The 18,176-nt window shown below is 42.0% G+C and overlaps 1 protein-coding gene and 1 pseudogene across 1 annotated transcript; one reads left to right on the top strand and one right to left on the bottom strand.

Annotated features, from left to right (window-relative positions):
- Positions 1-2,334: 2,334 nt before the first annotated feature.
- Positions 2,335-12,624, bottom strand: LOC105986993 (protein DDX26B-like). The gene is made up of 5 exons (XM_013018125.1): positions 12,555-12,624; positions 5,633-5,822; positions 3,632-3,757; positions 3,143-3,236; positions 2,335-2,506 (listed from the first exon to the last, which is right to left on the bottom strand). Exons 2-5 carry the CDS (start codon positions 5,814-5,816, stop codon positions 2,416-2,418), a joined length of 495 nt encoding a protein of 164 aa, XP_012873579.1. The 5' UTR covers positions 5,817-5,822; positions 12,555-12,624; the 3' UTR covers positions 2,335-2,415.
- A 3,165-nt stretch (positions 12,625-15,789) lies between these two features.
- LOC105986987 lies at positions 15,790-16,113 on the top strand (annotated as a pseudogene).
- The last annotated feature ends 2,063 nt before the right edge of the window (positions 16,114-18,176 follow it).

Genomic DNA, 18,176 nt, shown 5'->3' on the forward strand with positions numbered 1-18,176 from the left:
CAGGAAAGTCCATGAGATTCTTATCTCCAATGTATCACTCAGAAAACCAGAAGTGGTGCTGTGGCTCAAGTGGTAGCACGCTAGCCTTGAGCTGCAGAGCTGAGGGACAGTGCCCAAGGCCAGAGTTCAAGCCTCATGACTGATTAAAAAAGAAAAAAGAAAGAAAACAAAAACAATGCTAGTGAACATAGAAAAAAGAAATCTTCATATGCTGTTGGTGGAAATGTATACTAGTATAACCACGAAGACATCAGAATGGAAGTACCATTAAAGACAGAAAATAGATCTTTCCTATGACTTCACTATATCTATTGGGTATTTATGCCAAGGACAGTATATATACCAGATGATCTCTGCATATTTATGGTAGCATATGGTAGCCTTGTCCACACAGCCAAACAATGGAATCAGTACCCAACAAAAGATGAGCAGATAAAGAAGATATGGTAGGGGGCTGGGAGGATAGCTCAGTGGTAGAGTGCTTGCTTTGCAAGCATGAGGCCCTGGGTTCTATTCCTCAGCACCACATAAGCAGAAAAAGCCAGAAGTGGAGCTGTGGCTCAAGTGGTAGAGCTCTAGCCTTGAACTGAAGAGCTGAGGGACAGCGCACATGCCCTCCTACTGACCAAAAAAAAGAAGATATGGTATACATAAACTATGGAATATTACATAGCCATGAAAAAGTAAAGCATGCCATTTGCAGAAAAATGGATGAATGTAATTGGAAGACAGATTAAGACAAGATTATATATAACATATATATTATAAACTTTGTATATTTTCACTTACATGTGAAGCTAGACCTAAAAAAGATACATACAGTCATATATATGCACACACATATATGTATATGCATGTATATGTATGTATATATATGACTATATATATGTATACTCATAATACATAATTACATATACCCATAAACACAGCGCATGAACCTAAGGGAATACTTAGTAAGAGAAGAAGGGAGTAAAGAAAAAGATAGAAGGTGAATAATTCTGAAATACATTGTTAGTGTGTATAAAAACAGCATGGAAAAACCTCCATGAAAAAAAATCTCAGTGAAAGCTCTTGGTCAATCGGGAAACTGGAGGTAAAGGAAAATATACTCTGTCTGGGGTAGGTTCTAGTGAGAGGGCTGGGTTAATGAGGTTGAAGCAGTGTTCCAACTACGAAAATGTATCATTTTCAACTATGAAACTAGAAATTGTTCTAGGAATAGGGCAGAGTGACCGTAGGAATGAGATTGATTGGAATTCATTTTAAACATGTGTGGAAATGGAAAAAGTAAAGCTCCCCTTTTAGCTCATATATGTATGTATCTATGCATATATATTGGTTATGGGGCTTGAACTCAGGGCCTTGGCACTGTTCTTAAGCATCTGTGTTCTAGACTTTGAGCCACATCTCAAAACTTCCAGTTTTCTGGTGGTTAATTGGAGATGAGTCTCACATACTTTCCTGCTTAGGTTTCCTTTGGAGCATGATCCTCAGATCTCAGCCTCCCAAGTGACTAGGATAAAAGGCGTGAGCCACTAGCACCCAGCATGAAATTATTTTTTAAAAAGACAAAACAAACCTAGAAAACAACTCTACTTGGGTGGAAGTTGAAGGACCCACAAGGGCACTTTGGCTCCTAATAGGCAATCAATCAATAGGCAAAGTAGGTTATTACACAGTCTGCACTGAAGACCTGGGCTTCAAAGGAAACTGGGATTCAATACAAGAGATGAGCAGAACGGTGGCTGTTGTGTCTTCTTCGTTTTCCTGAGTTTTGTGGGAGTTTTAATGGAAAATTTGACCCAAATTAGGTAGCACATATAATGGTCCAAACCTTTCAGCATAGGGAGTGTGGTTCATCAATCGTGTCACACCAAGCACCATGTTCTGCTGAAGTCTGTCTTGGGACAATAGAGATAAGGTATGTATAGTGAAGCCAGGCTGAGACAAGAGGCTGAGACAAGTTCCATACTGGCCTGCTTTCCATAGTGAGTTTGATGTCACTTGGGATTCACAGGGTGGGGTGAACATTTCCCCCCAAAAAAACATGAAAAATAAACAAAAAGCTATGAACAATACTGAAAAAAAGTTATAAATACTTCCTATGACTGCCATCTGCTCTGGAGACCAGGAGTGTAATAGTATGACTCTAATGATGTAATAATATCCTTAACACAAGCAAGAAAATAAATGAACACACAAACAAAAAATTGTCCATTCGAAGCAAACACCAAGAGCAAGAACCCAACTTTTACTAACAGAAATTCAAAACATTCAAAGGTTCCAATGCTTTTTCTAAGCCTCTAAGGCTATTCACTACACTAAGGCATGCTACAAGGCTTCTGAATTATCCTGTCATGTTCTCAAATATAACAGATAGTGCTTGCTTCTTATTGATCAATGTCAAAAACAGAATTATGTATCTGGAGAGTCATCTCTGTTGAGATAGTAGTTGATTTTTTTCAGTGCACTCTCAAGGTGTACAGTTAAATCCTGGCAATTGAATCTGAAAAATACAAAGAAGGGTAATTACGTAAAAGACAACCAAACAACAAATTACTTGGGAAGCAGTGTGGGACATGAGGAAGGGGACCACTACCTATATGTCCAAACAGTACCAGTCATCCAAGAAAAGAAAAAGACTGTTAACTGAGAATTAATGCTCAGTCTAGCTCGGACTGCAGTAAGGTCAGACAGCTTAGTGGGTCTGGAAAGCTAAGTCAGCTTTAGAAGACACCAACATAAATATCATTCAAGTCAACCTCAACTCTGAGAGCCAGGGATTTGAGAAGCTCAGAGTAGGATCTGTTCTTATACTTTTCATGCCTAGCACTGTATCATTCTGGTGGCTAAAAGAAAAACGGATAGCTGGACACCAGTTACTGATACTTATAATTCTAGCTGCTCAGGAGGCTAAGATCTGAGAATCACAGTTCAAAGCTAGCCTAGAAAGACAAACCTATGAAACTTTTTTCTTCAATTAAGCACCAAAAAAGTCAGAAATACAGGTGTGGGTCAAGTGGTAGAGTACCTGCCTTGAAAAAAAAAAAGCTCAAGGACAGTACACAGGTCCTGAGATCAAGCCCCAGGACAGGTACAAAAAAAAGGAAAAGAAAGATGTACAATTCCTACTACTACCCACCTTGCTGCTTCTCTGATAGCATGTAGCACAACTTCTCTTTTCATTTCCAGAGGTCCCTGCACTTCCTCAAGCAACTGGAAGATATACTGATATCCTGCAGAAATAGAAAACCCTTAGTGGTTCTCAGAAATAAAAAGAAACACAAGTCAACCTTGTTAAGGGCCTGTCTCAGTAACTATGATGAAGAATATTACACTGTGTGTATATGCTCATGTGAATGTATTTGTATGCATGTTTTAAATGCGTATATTGAGGTACTGTCCCATAGCTAATTACCTAGTCTTGTCAACAATAACCAAGTAAAATCAGAATGGACAGAAAAAAAATCACTTTCCATTGAAACATTTTTAGTGACAATAAAGAACATAAAATTATATGAAAAATGTACTCTGGCAGACTCTCTCCTGAGGCAGTAGCAAACTAGCCTGCATAATAAAATGATAAAGTTTCCCAACGTTTTTAATCATGAGCCATTGTCCCCCTACTTACCATATCCCAAGTTCTGAATTTCCTTCTTGAGTTCACGTTTTATACCAGCATTGAGTTCCTCATTTTCTGCTGTCAATGGATCAGGAACCACTGCCAGTTCAGGCATCATTTCAACTTCTGAGTCACCTGTGGAGTGGTCTTGAGTCAAATATCCTCCCTAATATCTGTATAACCTGGTGATGCCATGTTACAGAAGCAACCCATTTCCACGGCTACCAGGGGAGTGTCCATATACAGAATTCAATCGACTGGGGGGAGCACTACCTCCTGCCACCTGCTTAAGCTTTGATGGAACACTTATCCACAAAGAGCCTTCATGTAGGCCCTCACCTCTCTCCATGGGCTGCTCATGGGTATCTTGGCTACCAGCAGCACCTGCAGACTGAATGGAGAGGACGGGCTGTGAGGTGGGAGGGTTTCATGGCACCACCGGCACCTTGGGCATTTCCCTCATGGGTTTGCACAGAAAATGCTCATGCTTGAAAGTTGACCTCAGCACAGAGATTAAACTAAATCCTCCTGATGCCCTTTGGCTCCACGGATACATGCAGAAACACAGGTGGACAGAAGTAAGAAATCAACCCCTCAAAGATCTCTGGAATCTATTAACTGTTGTCCTGACACAATTTGATGCAAAAAAGCTTAAATCTCACATGATGTCCAAATGCCAGTTATTTGCACCCCATTACTCCAAATTCCATGGTGTAAATGATTCTGCTCCTGCTTCTCTTCTGTTTTAAAGTGGGGATTTTTTCAGTCCAAGTCTGACATCACTATTCCATTTACATATATTCTGCTGTTCCTGGGATCACGCTAGAAGCTGGGATCAACAGTGAGCAACAAAGGCAGGAAGCTACTGTGACCCCTACCATAATGCCACATGTACTGTCATTGTGGGAAAGTCGAAAGGAAGTGCAGTAGCTAGCAGCACACTTGTAGCTGGACTTATGCTAGTGTGAGAAGTGAGATTCTTTTTTTTTTTTGGGTCTGGTCGTGGGGCCTGAACTCTGGGCCTGGGCTCTGTCCACTCTACCACTGAGCCACCTTCCTAGCCCATAGTGTGAGAAGTGAGAAGAGACATGGATAGGAGCAGAATTTATGTTCACAGCTGCCAATGAGTGGTAGGGCCTGATTGGAGATGTCCTCAAAACAGAATCCCAGGATGAGACAGAACTGAACACATGCAGAAGAAGGGGACTAGGATGTGGTGATGGCCAGGGTAGCAGCCATAGTGGAAAGAACCAGGGACCACAGAATGTAGGTGAGAGGCAAACTAAAGAAGGATATTGCCAGGATTCAGGGAAGAATGGATGATAGGCCCAGGAGGTTCATAATCTATAGACCATAGTGAGGATTCAGCTAGTGTTGTGAATACTTAGAAGCATGGAGGATGAATATTATATATGATAGGATCTGGTATGGTCTCATCACATCCTTATTTCATTGTTCTAGCAGAAGGATAAGAGAAACAAATAGGAACAGATTGGTCAGACAACTATTGTTCCAGATAATTAGTGAAAAGTCCTGCTAGAGTGGGCAGAAAATAGAGAAAAATGTGTCATTTGTAAATCACTACCATTGGATTAGAGGTGAAGAAAAAGTGGAAAAGCAAGAAAAGACGAAGACATACGAATAACTTAAACAAGGAGGAAGAAGTCTTAGAAAGTTGTCACAGAAGTAGGAGTGGACAACTGGACCAAATACTACTGATAAAAGAATAACAATGTCAGTTCAAACTGTGAGCCTTGTGTACAGTAGGTGCTTTGTGAAGGAGCTAGATTACACCGGGCAGGAGAGGTGATGATGTGGGGGGTGATGAAGTAGAGAAGATGACCATGGGCTGAGGAGAAATGCACTGCTTTCTTGTGTGAAAGAAATCCCTGTCCCACATGCAGAAATCTCTTTATGTTTACAGCATGACTCAAGTCTTTCATTATATCAGAGGTTTTTCTCCTTTTGCAGACATGCGACCGTCTACCCACCCACCAAAGATATATTTACCTTCTGTCTTTTCCTTAGCTGAGGTCTCAGGCTTGACTTCTACTTCTACTCCCTGTTTGTTCTTGAATGTCAGCTCTTCGGTTTGTTTCTCTGTAGTAGATGATAGAGGAACCATGACTTCTTCATTCACTGGATTCACTTCACTTGTGAGCATTTTAGGATTGTGATCTGCTTTATCAGCCATTATTTCCTGGAAAATAGTAATGGACATATTCCATTCATGATAACATTAAACTATCAGGAAACCACAGAGATACCAAAACATGGCAGAACAGGGCAAAGTGACTCAAATTTCTTAACTCTTATGTAAGAGAATGCAGAAAGATTGTTCAGAAAATATCATAAAAATATACACAAATGAGTTTTATTCAGTCATAAAGAAGAAAGTGGATGTAATGGTAGATCATCAGCCTAAGTGAAATGAGCCAGTTTCACAAAGCAAATACTGAATTTTTCTCACATAGACAGAATTTGGGGGAAGCAAAAAGTCACAAGAGTCAAAAGGGAATTATTAGGATGTAGAAGGAGAAAGGGGTTCAGGACAACGTGATATGTCTGTGGAAATGACATAGTGAAACCCATTATGTGAGTATAATATACACTGATAGATATAAGGAAAACAAAAGAAGCTGAAGTTAAATAGACACCTATGCCTACCAATGGAAATATAAATGCAATTGAAGGTTAAATGCAAAAACTTAACCATGGTCTTAACCCTGGAAATATTTATTATCTCAGAGACCACGTTTTCTACAATGAACAAGACTACCACCAAAAACAGAAAGCCATCCAAAATAAGACAACACTTCTAAATGAATTCAACTGGGAGCTTGGTGCAGTAGTATTTACACATACCACAGTTCCCAGCTGCTCCAGACACTAAGGCAGGAGGACTGCTTGAGTTCAGCTGTTAGAAACAAGCCAGGCAACAATTCTCTTTTGTTAATCTAAAAAAGGAATCTAAGTTAAAATCAGAGTATGCAATTGTGCATGAGAAAATATTGCAGCACTGAGCTGTTACTGCCATTAAAGTACAAAGTATAAGTTAGAAGACATTTTATGTATTACATGCCAATATTGGAAAGGAAGCAGTCTGAAAATCAGTATGCTCTAGAGCCTTAGGAGTACAGATTAAAAAGAGTATATCAGTCCCAAATAGAAGGAAAGCGGAGGGATGGACCTTCATTTTGTTTTTTTTTTTGTCTTGTTCTATTAGTTTTTGCAGTGCCTGGGATCAAAGTCACAAACTACAGCATGTAGGCTAGTGTTTTATCCCTGAATCCATTTCATCCTAGTTATTGCTAATGTGATGGCAAACTAATGAGGTGAAGGGAGGAAAGAATAGTTCAACAGGACAAAGTGGGTCTTTTGAAACCTGAACGTGGTCAAATTGGGGGCAAGATTAATCAAGGAAATGTTGCCTTGAAAATGAATAATATTAGGAAAGAAAGGGGAGACATAGAATGGAACCAAAGAGGTATTAAGGAGGGAAAGAAATCTTAGGGAAAAGAATTCATTTCTGTTTAAAAGTGGCCAAAAATGAGTCCGGGCACCAGTGGCTAATGGCAATAATCCTAGCTACTCAGGAGGCTGAAATGTGAGGATGGAGGGTGAAAGTCATCCAACCAACTAATGCAAGAGACTTCTATCTAAAATCATGAAGAAAAAAAACCACATGTGGAGGTGTGGTTCAAATGGTATAGCACAAGCAGCGAGCAAGAGTCCACAATGCCCAGAGTACAAGATACAAAAGAGGCACAAATAAGGGGGAAAAACTCTTAGCATAAAATGGACACACATGGGCTGGGAAGGTGGCTCAGTGGTAGAGTGCTTGCCTTGCACACATGAGGCCCTGGGTTTGATTCCTCAGCACCACATAAGCAGAAAAAGCCGGAAGTGGTGCTGTGGCTCAAGTGGTAGAGTGCTAGCCTTGAGCTGAAAAGCTGAGGGACAGCGCCCAGGCCCAGAGTTCAGGCCCCATGACTGACCAAAAAAAAAAAAAAAAAGACAGACACACATATAGAGAATTAAAATATATGAAATTTACCAGTATAAAACAGAAAATGTAAATATGCTTGTATCCAATTAAATATTTAAAATTAACAATGAAACGTTCTGAATTTCAATGAAATCTGTTGAGGAACAGCAGGCTGGAAGTTGGGAAAGAGAAAGGAATAGATGGGTTTAATTTGATCAAAATAAATATTACCAAGCAGAAACAGAAGCATTCCTTTCTAGAAAACTTCCACTAAGAAGTCCTGGAAATATTCAGGAATTACACTAAGTTATTTAAAATAGAAAAAAAAATCGTAGAGTTAGCCACACATACTGTGAATACAATCTGAGCATTAACATAGAACAAGGAAGTTTAAAAATCCATCATAGGTCATGATGTAGCTTGAAAAGAGACAAAAACTATTTTAAAAGATTAGCAATGAGCCAGGCACCAAAACACTATTTTAAAAGATTAGCAACGAGCCAGGCACCAGTGGCTCATGCTTATAATCTTAGCTACTCAGAAGGCTGAAATCTGAAGATGAGGATCAAAGCCAGACTGGACAGGAATGTCCATAAGACTCTTATTTCCAATAAACCACTCAAAAACCCAGAAGTGGTGTTGCGACTCAAGTGGTAGAGCACTAGCCTTAAGCTGAAGAACTGAGGGGCAGCAACCAGGGCCAGAGTTCAATCCCCATGACCAAAAAAAAAAAAGATTAGCAATGAAAAATCAGAGAGTATATTTAGAAAAACCTTCTAGTCAAGGGGCTCACGTCTGTAATTCATTTGGGAGAACTGAAGTTTTAGGCAGGTCTGGGAAAAAAGTTATGAAAACAACAAGTTAATTACAAGCTGGGCCTAGTGGTGCTAACTATGCTTCCAAGTTAAGAGGGATGCTTAAATAAGAGGACTGATATCCAGCCTAGGGAAAAGAAGGGGCATGGCTCAGGTTGCAGAGACCCTACCCAGCAAGGAAGAGGCCTTAAGTTCAAAGCCCAGTACCAACAAAAACAAATGAATATATAAATGCATACATAAAGTCATATATATCAAGTCGTGGTGGAGTTCAACTCAGTTCAACTCAGGAGAACAAGGCTGGTTTAACATTGGCAGATCAGTCCAAGTTAACTAGATCCACAACAAAAATGCAAGGAAAATAACAGCATTCTTTTTTTAATGTCATTAACATACATGGTAGTTATAACAAGGGGTCTCTCTTTGAGAAATTTACACATATGCATCTAATGTATTCCAACCAGTCCTACACAGTCTATGCATCTCACAACATCATCAATTACAAAGGTGGATTATATTTCAACTCATATTCATGCTTTAAAGAGATCAGCAACTTGCATAACAGGTAACTGCACCATGTTTCTAAAAGTAAATTTGGATGTCAAAATTTTTTATTTGCCAGTACAGGGGCTTGAATTCAGGATCTTATAATTTCTAGTCTCCTTAACTCTTGCCCAGCCCTCAACCACTTGAGCCACACTTCTAGTCCTAGTTTGTGCCACTTATTTTGGTGATGGAGTCTCCAAGATCTTTCTGCTTCCAAACACCATCTTCCTGATCTCAGTGTTCAATGTAACTATAAATACAGGCCTGCCTCAGGAGCAGTGGGACAAAAGAAAAGTCTAGAAAAATACCAAGGCAAATGCAAACAAAGATATCTAATATACACAGATTATATATATACATACATATATCTGTGTATCGATATCCTCCAAGGCCAGCATGTCCAGGGAAATATAAAAGTGCACAGGTTGTAAAAGAAAAAATACATTTTAATTTTTACACGTGGCTAGATAACAATACTCAAAAGGACATAAATCTATATACAAGTGGTAAATTATCTTGCCTAGTTTCTGGACCTAAGGACAGTAATCAAAATCCAACTGCTCTTCTGGGTAATAATGACAAGGCCCTAGAAAATAAAAAGAAAAACACTGAAAATGAAGCCCAAATATTGAAACCCTAGTAGGGAATAAGATGAAAGTGGTGCTATATCCCTCCAAGAAACACATAAGCCATTATACACAGAAACAAGCCTTGGTGGTAAAAGGAGAAATATTTTTCCTTGGGTGAAAAGAATCCTTACTAACTCACTCTGGTCAGCCCTCCACCCTGCCCTAGAATGATTTTAGCAGTCTAGTTTACAATCTCACCATTTTAAATTTGTTTCAACATCAGCAACTGAAAATCAAGACTACAGAATTCAAAGAGCTTAGGAAACCCAAATGATCTTAAAAAGATAACATCACAGTTAGAACACACAACATCAGATATGGCATTAAGTGCAAAAGGCCAAGTAATGTTGATTTTCATTACATTGCATATGTCACTGGAGCCTGGAGAAGTGAACACACAGTAGAACAGAACAGAGATTCTGGGAACAAATACAGAAATACAAAACAGTTAAATTTGTGACCTACAGACCAGAAAAGTCATTGAAGGAAGGATGTTTCTTTTCCTTACCAACAGCATAAACATCTTGACCCTTACTTTGTGGTAAAATTAGATTATTAAAGATATTACCTTCATAAATTTAAAGAATTTTAAGAAAATAAAAGCTCTAATCACCAATACCTTCATTAGTTAAACTAGAGAACTCTCTTTAGAGACTGTAAAAGCAAAATATGTAATTGCAGTTGATATGCAAAAACTCATTTTTGTAGGTTTAAATGTAGTATGGGAATCCAGAATACATGAACAACTACCAACCATTTTTCTTTGACAGTGCTGGAGTTTGTATTTAGACCCTGGCAGGTGCTCTATCATTTAAGACAAGTCATCAGTGGTTAGTTTAGATTTGTCTTTCAGATACAATCTTGACATTTGTCTTTCAGATACAATCTTGACATTTTAGCTTACAGCTGGCTTCTCACTGCCATGAGTGTATCTAGGTCTTCCTTTACTAGGGTGTCAGGTGTACTCTGCCATATCCAATATTATGCCCCAGAACGACTGGGGCTAAAACCCTTCAAATCTCTGCCTCCCAAGTAGATGGAATTATAGTCCTGTACCACCCCACCCCTCCTAGTACTTTATAATACAATGTGCCAACAAAACTGATGCAAGCAATCATTAAACAAACAGACCTTCTCTATTACTACTTCAGGCCTGGAACCCAGATTGTGAGTAGGCACGGAATAGAAGCTGAGGCGAAATGTTAGGCGGACTCTATGTCAAGTAATAATCATGATGGAACTCTTATTTCACTGAGAGGCACAGGTGGGAACATCACATTCCTTATCTGGCCCCAGAAAAATGTAAGATCCCTCTGAAAAAGAACTAACACCCAAACATCAGAGGAATTGTCCTGGGAATAGTTCATATCCTAGAATACCTCCTGCATGGCTAGCTCCAGACTGTGAGTGCTACTTCACCTCCTATCAAAAAAGAAAAAAAGCTGGGTGCTGGTGGGTCATGTCTGTAATCCTAGCTACTCAGGAGGCTGAGATCTGAGGATCACGGTTCAAAGGTAGCCCAGGCAGGAAAGTCCTTGAGACTCTTATCTCCAATAAACCACTAGGAAACTGGAAGTGGCACTGTGGCTCAAGAGGTAGGTAGAGCACTCGCCTTGAGCTGAATTGCTGAGGGACAGCGCCCAGGCCCAGAGTTAAAGCCTCACAACGGAGAAAAACAAAAAGAAATAGTCAAAAGATCCACAGTTAGTTGAGTCAGGAACAACTGCAATTGTAGGCACAGCAAGAGTGACAGCTGCCTAAGCAGGATGTGCTTACAAGTTAGAGATGATGCCGAAAGTTTTCCATGATGCTGAACACACATTCACAAGTAGGTGCCAAGAGCCATTGCAGAAATGCTAGAGTGAGGGCTGGGAAGGTGGCTCAGTGGTAGAGCGCTTGCCTTGCATGCATGAGGCCCTGGGTTTGATTCCTCAGCACCACATAAGCAAAAAGAAAAAAGCCGGAAGTGGCGCTGTGGCTCAAGTGGTAGAGCGCTAGCCTTGAGCTGAAGAGCTGAGGGACAGCGCCCAGGCCCAGAGTTCAGGCCCCACGACCGGACCCCCCCCCCAAAAAGAAATGGTGGACTGAGTGCCTAGAGAACACATGTCTTGTCGCTAAGGGCAAGCAAGCCAGGAAAGTCCCCACCTCCCTGCTAAACCCGAGACCAGGTTCCAACGGAAACATCTGCCCTCTAAGCTACAGTGGTTCATTCTCAAAAATCTTCTACTAAGACGTCAACACAACCTTGAAGGTCCATTCCCTGGCAGACATAGCTCTGCTGGAAGCATAGGGGTCTTACTCAGCAGCTGCCTCACCAGATAAAGCCCTCCCAACCTCAAACTCACGAAAGACGCATTGCCAAGGATTCGGCAGAAACAGGGACTTCAGCACCCTTTTGTGCCAAAATGTAATGGTGGAGGAGCCACGCCCACTTTCCAAGCATTTCCGGATACCAGAAACCACGTGACGGAAGCTAGGAGCCTGAGGAGCCGCCAATATGGAGGAAGAGTCCCAATGGCGGGGAATATTTACAAAACTGTGTCTTGCCTTCCTCCCCCCCCCCCGCCATGCTCTGAAACCTCAAAGAAGGCGTCCCCCCACAAACCAGAGCATCACTCCTGAAAGCCCTAAGAGAACTGAGCCCAGCCCCTGACCACAGCCCCTCAGCCCCCACGACACAAACAAAACCCAGGGCGCATGGGAAACCCTTCTCCTCCTGCATGCGTACACAGGTATATTGGTATTGCAGGAACACTAAGCCGCCAAAAAAACCCCGCTAAAACATAGGGAACTCCCTTCCCCTTCTAAGGCATAGCAAACTCCCTACCCCCCCCCCCTGCAACCCCTGGCACGTTGTCTGTCAATACCTAAGGCAGACACACCTTAGGACTGGTATCAGAACCCCAGGGAACAGATTCTAACCCCCTCTGCATTCCCAATGATGAAATACTGACCTAAAGTTAAGAGTCTGTGAGCACCTCTAAAGTGGCCCAGCAGCTACGCACCTCACTTCCAAAATGGCGGGATAGCTTTGTACCTCACTTATAGGCGGACTTTCTAGGACCCACCTTCAGACAAGGCTATGCACTCACACACACCCTCTAGGGGGCTGGGGTAGAAGTGCAGGGCTACTCTCCCAAAATACATTTTTGTTATTGTAAAGATGATGGACAGAGTGGTTACAAGTTATATAAATCAGATAATAGCTACATTTCTTTTCAAAGTCATCTCTTCCCTCACTTTCTCCCAATTTTTTTCCTTGTGTCCCCCACACAAGTTGTATAATTTATCTACACCATAGTGTCTAGTAAGTTTCATGGGTACATGCTCACACCTTGCCCCACCTTTTCTGTGCTCTCCCCTCACATTACCCAAAACAGATACATTTACAAACAAGACAAAAGGTACAGAAAACAAAAACAGGAGAAAAAAGCTTAATAAATAGTGATGTTGTTATGGATACAGGTTGTGTGTGTGTGTGTGTGTGTGTATGTGTGTGTGTGTGTGTTTGTCAGTCGTGGGGCTTGAATTCTGGGCTTGGGCACTGTCCCTCAGCTCTTCAGCTCAAGGTGAGTGCTCTACCTCTGGAGCCACAGCACCACTTCAGGTTTTCTAGTGGTTTATTGGACATTAGAGTCTCAAGGGCTTTCCTGCTCGGGCTGGCTTTGAACTGTGATCCTTAGATCTCAGCCTCCTGAGTAGCTAGGATTACAGGCGTGAGCCACCGGTGCTCGCCCAGTAGAATTTTGAGGAACGCTCCAACTAGGGCACTGCCACTCCCCCCTCCCAAGTGGCTGGTAGGATACTTATGGTTAAGCTGCCCTAGGGTGAAGTTTTTGGTTTCAAATTTAATTCACAACTGAACACTAGGGTGAGAATAAAGTCAGAATAAGAATTTACAACCTCCATGCTTGCAAGTTTTCTTGTGACTCTCCTAAACTTTAAACTTTATCAGTAAACACTCTTGAAAGTTTTCTACTATTGTGTCTGTTTATGAACAGTTTTTATGAGAACCAGCTGGGAGGGAAAGCCCGCCCCACGTTGATGTCACACCTGCATGCCCCCCCCCCCCCCCCCGCCACTGAAAGGGGTGGAAAGTCCCATCCCATGCTTAGGTCATCACGCCCCCTGCTGGGGGTGCCGGGCATCAAAGGGCGTCAGGTGGCGGGTGTCTGGGAGGGTTGGGCCACGGGATATAGAGAGGCAGGGGGTTCCAGGGAAGAGAGAAAAGAGAGAGAGGGGGTTCCAGGGAAGAAAGACAAGAGAGACAAAGATAGAGGGGAGAGGAGAGAAAGAGGGGAGAGGGAAAAAGACAAAACCCCTGAGGAGCGGGAAGCTGACATCACTTCTATGCATGCCAGGACACTGGAGGGCAGAGCATCAAAAAGGTGGCTTTTGGGTGCAGACCACTGGATGTAGAGAGCATAGAGAGAGGAAATTCTGGGGAGGAGATAAAGAAGATGAATCAACACAAGAGACAGGCAGCAAGGCACGTGCCTCGAGGACCAGAACAGTGCCAGACTGAGGGGAGATCTGGGCCAGCAGAGTGACTGGAGGACAGGCCTGGGAATTGCCGGCTGGCTAAGAGGCCTGAGAAAGCCCAGGCTGACCTGAAGGGACACCTGGGCTGGCAGAGAGGTCTGCTCAGAGCTGAGAAGCCTGAGGGGCCCTGGGCTGGCTGAAAGGCCTGTGGAAAAGCTTGTGAAGAGCCAAGAGGCCTGCAGAGATTGGAGAGAGGCCTGTGGAGAGGTCGAGAAGACTGCACAGGGCCAAAAGGCCTGCGGAAAGGCCTGAAGAAGGGCGAGAGGCCCACTGAGAATTGGAGAGGTCCGTAGAGAGTCTTAGAGGCCTGAAGAGAGTCATAGAGGGCTGCAGAGAGTCCAAGAAGCCCACAGAGGATCAGAGAGTCCGTCAGAGAGTTGGAGAGGCCTGTGAAGTAGAGATGCCTGTAGAGAATGGAGAAGTGAGGCTTCTAGGAAGGAAGAAAAAAAGGGAAAAAACACATACCCTTGGAGGTTGCAGCTGCTTCTGGTACTGAGACAATCTAGGATAGGGTTGCAGACCAACTAATAAAACTCCTTTGTCACCTTTAACTGTGCCTTCATGGATTTTCTCATTTACAGGTTATTACAGAAGGGAGGAAAGGAAAGAAAAAGAGAGAGATGGGGGGGGGAGTGGAGAGGAAAGTGGCAATAGGTGCCTCCCAGAGCAGAGATGCCCACAAAGGCATGCAAGGCCTGTGAAGAGCTGAGCGACCTGCAGAAAGCAGAGGCCTGTGAAGAATGAAGACCTGTGGGAAGGAGGAAGGAAGGAAAGGAAAAAAAGAACTCGCCCCCTTGGAGGCTGCAGCTGTTCCTGATTATGAGGTTGGACAGAGCAGTTGCAGACCAACTAATAAAACTTTTTTTTTGATTGTGAAAATACCATACAGAGGGGTTACAATTACATGAGCAAGGTAATGAGTACATTTCTTATCAAGCGTTGTTACCTCCTCCTTTGTTTCCCCTTCCCATCTCTTCCCATCTAACCCCCCACCCTAATAAAACTTTTAACCATGCCTCCATGGATTTTCTTGCTTCCAGGTCATTATATTTTCTTGTTATATTTTCTAACATATGAGACAAGGATTGTCTTGAAAATTCCCAGATTCATATAGTCCTCCTGTTGTGCTGTTTAAAACTACTTATATTGTGATAACTTGTTATAGTAGCAAAAGGAAAGATTAGCACAAAGAGGAAAGATGATACCATTTTAGCCAAAGCCCAAAGAGCTGCTTTCAACTGTAGGAAAACCCAATATTGGCCAACAGACACCTCCAGAAGCAATTTCAATCTATTTTGAATGATAAAATAAGGACTTTCATTTCCAAGCAATCTGATCATCTTGGAGGTACAGAAAGAAACCTTGGTGCTCATAGGGGGGGGTGGGGAGGGAAGGGCGTAAGGAAAGGAGAGGAGAAGGGAGGGGAGAGGGAAAGGGAGATAAGAGTCACAAGAAGAGGGAAAAGCCTCCCTGGGTTTGGACTGCCACTGCAGAGGCATGGCATCCTAGTCACCATGAAAACAGGCCCTGCCCCAGCCCCTCAGGCCTGTCTGACCACTGGGCAGGCGCACAGCCCCCTCCATGCATAAGCAGTGCTCCTCTGAGCCAGTCAGCCCGAGTCTCTGTGCCATCCATGCAGCTGTCACTATGGCCCATTACAAAGCCACCGAACTGAAGTGTGAGCAGTTCTGGAGATACTTGAAGTCAGAGGTGCTGGACACACTGACCAGGGTGTTAGTAGTCTTATATGAAGAACTAGAGGAACCTAATAGTGCTTTGGATTTTTTTTAAAGCATCGCTTAGGAGCTGCCACCCGAGAAAATACAGAAATAGAGCTGCTTTGCTAATTTCTGCTCATTGGCAGAAATGAAAGAAAAATATGAAGCTTCTGTAGAAGAAAATAAAAAACTGAAAGCAAAGCTTGCTCAGTATGAACCACCTCAGGAGGAGAAGCATGCTGAATAGGATTCTTCTCAGTTGAAAAGACATTGAAAAATGGTTTTGTATGACTTGAATAGTTTGTATAGTATATACAAAGTAGTTTGTATAGTATATAAACTTCTAATATGTTAAGTTCACTTATCACAGTTTGTTATTAAAATATATTTAGAATCATTCATAAAAACTCAATATTACATCCATTGGGTCTTAAAGCAGGAGAATCCAAAGGAAATTCTGAAGGAAACCTAAATGGCAACCAATTAATTACCTTAAAGGACATTCTGTTTTATTAGTCTGGTTGAGAATTATGGTACTGGTTATGGTTTAGCCAAGGAATTTTAGCAGAGAGATAGATTTCTTGGTTTGGTTCAGGATGTGAGCATAGATACAATCATTCTTTACAATGATGATGACAGTGATTATATTCCTTTATGCAGCTGTAAAGTTGTGTGACGTAAGATGCTTTTGCATGAGTTTCTAGGAGTCTTCTGCTGTTTATATAATGCAAAACAAATAACTCCTTTGCTACCACTTTGCCTTAGAGAATGTATGTCAATGTGAACTTTGACATGTTTCCCTTGTATGCAATCATGCTGTCACAAATGTTGCCTTTGCTCTGTTTTAGTGAGTCCTAGCTGTACATTAGCCTTGTTTGCTTAATGATGCAGTTATCATGATTGCAGTTTACATAATTTTAAAAAGGATCACATTGATATGCTGCCTTACCTAACTGCTAAGTTGAGCACAAAACAAAGTTAATAGAATTGGGGGCCCAGGCACAAACTGGGATGGGAAGGGAAATGAGCCATATATAACGGAAAATTATAGGCTGTGAATTTTTTAAAAAGAAGAGTGAGAGGGACCTTGTGTTTTAAGAAATATTTGATTAGATTATCTTCACATTTCTGAAAGAGATTTTCTGGACTAAAGGGAAGTAACATGATAGGAAGAAAATAAAATTGCCTATCCATTGAGTGTTGTGTTGAGACACCACTGTTCCTTAGAAACAAAGGAACAACTAAAATTACTTAGATAAACACAAACTGAGAGAGCTTCACCACTGGAACTTGTGTATAAAAAACATTCTGAAAAGCCCTTCAAGTTGACCAGTGTTCCTGGAGTGCACCTAACACCAACGCAAGCCTTTGTGTCCATGACCCTGAAGTGAGAGTTACCTCATTGACATCCCTATCTCTGAAGTGTCAGATTTCAGCTAAACTACTTTTCTTCATGGGTTTGCATCTAGCATAGGTTTTCTTAGGAGTGTTTTCACACTTGAGTCAAGTGAGCTACTTTCCTAAATAAATCCCTTTTTGTCTCTGTCTGTATATATCCCGTGCAGGACAAGTCCCTAGAGACATGGCTAAAATAGAACCAGCTTTTGAGCTGGGTCTCATGGCCATTGCTATAATTCCAACATTCAGGTGAGACTGTCACAGATGATAGCTGGCTCCAGAACAACTTTGAACAGAAAGAGAAAACACAGAGTAGAAGGAAGTGAAATGAGGGAGGAGAAGGGAGGAAGGTGGAGAGGAAAGGGTGAAGAGGGGGGAAAGGAGACAAGAATGCAAGAAAAGAAAAGGTCAGAAAAGAAGAGGAAATAAAAAAGAAATGGAAACCAGAAAGGTGATAAAAGAAGCCTTGAGAGGAGAAAAGAACATGGAAGTGAAAAAAGGAATGGGTTGAAGACACGAAAGTGAAGATAAGAAAGTAATGATAAGAAAAGTAATTTTTCATGTGTCACTTTGGTACCATATCCCAGAGTGCTTAATCAACTTCCAAGGGGCAGATTGTCTTGCTCTGCTTCCATCAGAGAAAGGTACTTTGTTATATACTTGAATAGACAGCTACTCATAGTGGATTTATGTGGAGAGCTGCGGGAGCCGCGACCAAAGACGGCTGCAAAAGCAAAAATGGCAGGGCCGCGTGGTGCGGCTGCGACCTAAGATGGCGCGGGCTCCCGCCTTCCGTCTTCCTCGTGACGAGTGCTCTCTGTAAAAAACAACTCCTTATATGGTTATGACTTGGCTCCTAGTTTGCTTCCGTGTTTGCAGCCCTATCAGTATATGCCACATGGCGCTTCAGGATTGGCC

Source organism: Dipodomys ordii, unplaced genomic scaffold (genome assembly GCF_000151885.1).
Source record: "Dipodomys ordii isolate 6190 unplaced genomic scaffold, Dord_2.0 Scaffold38, whole genome shotgun sequence".
In the NCBI taxonomy this organism is placed as follows: Eukaryota; Metazoa; Chordata; class Mammalia; order Rodentia; family Heteromyidae; genus Dipodomys; species Dipodomys ordii.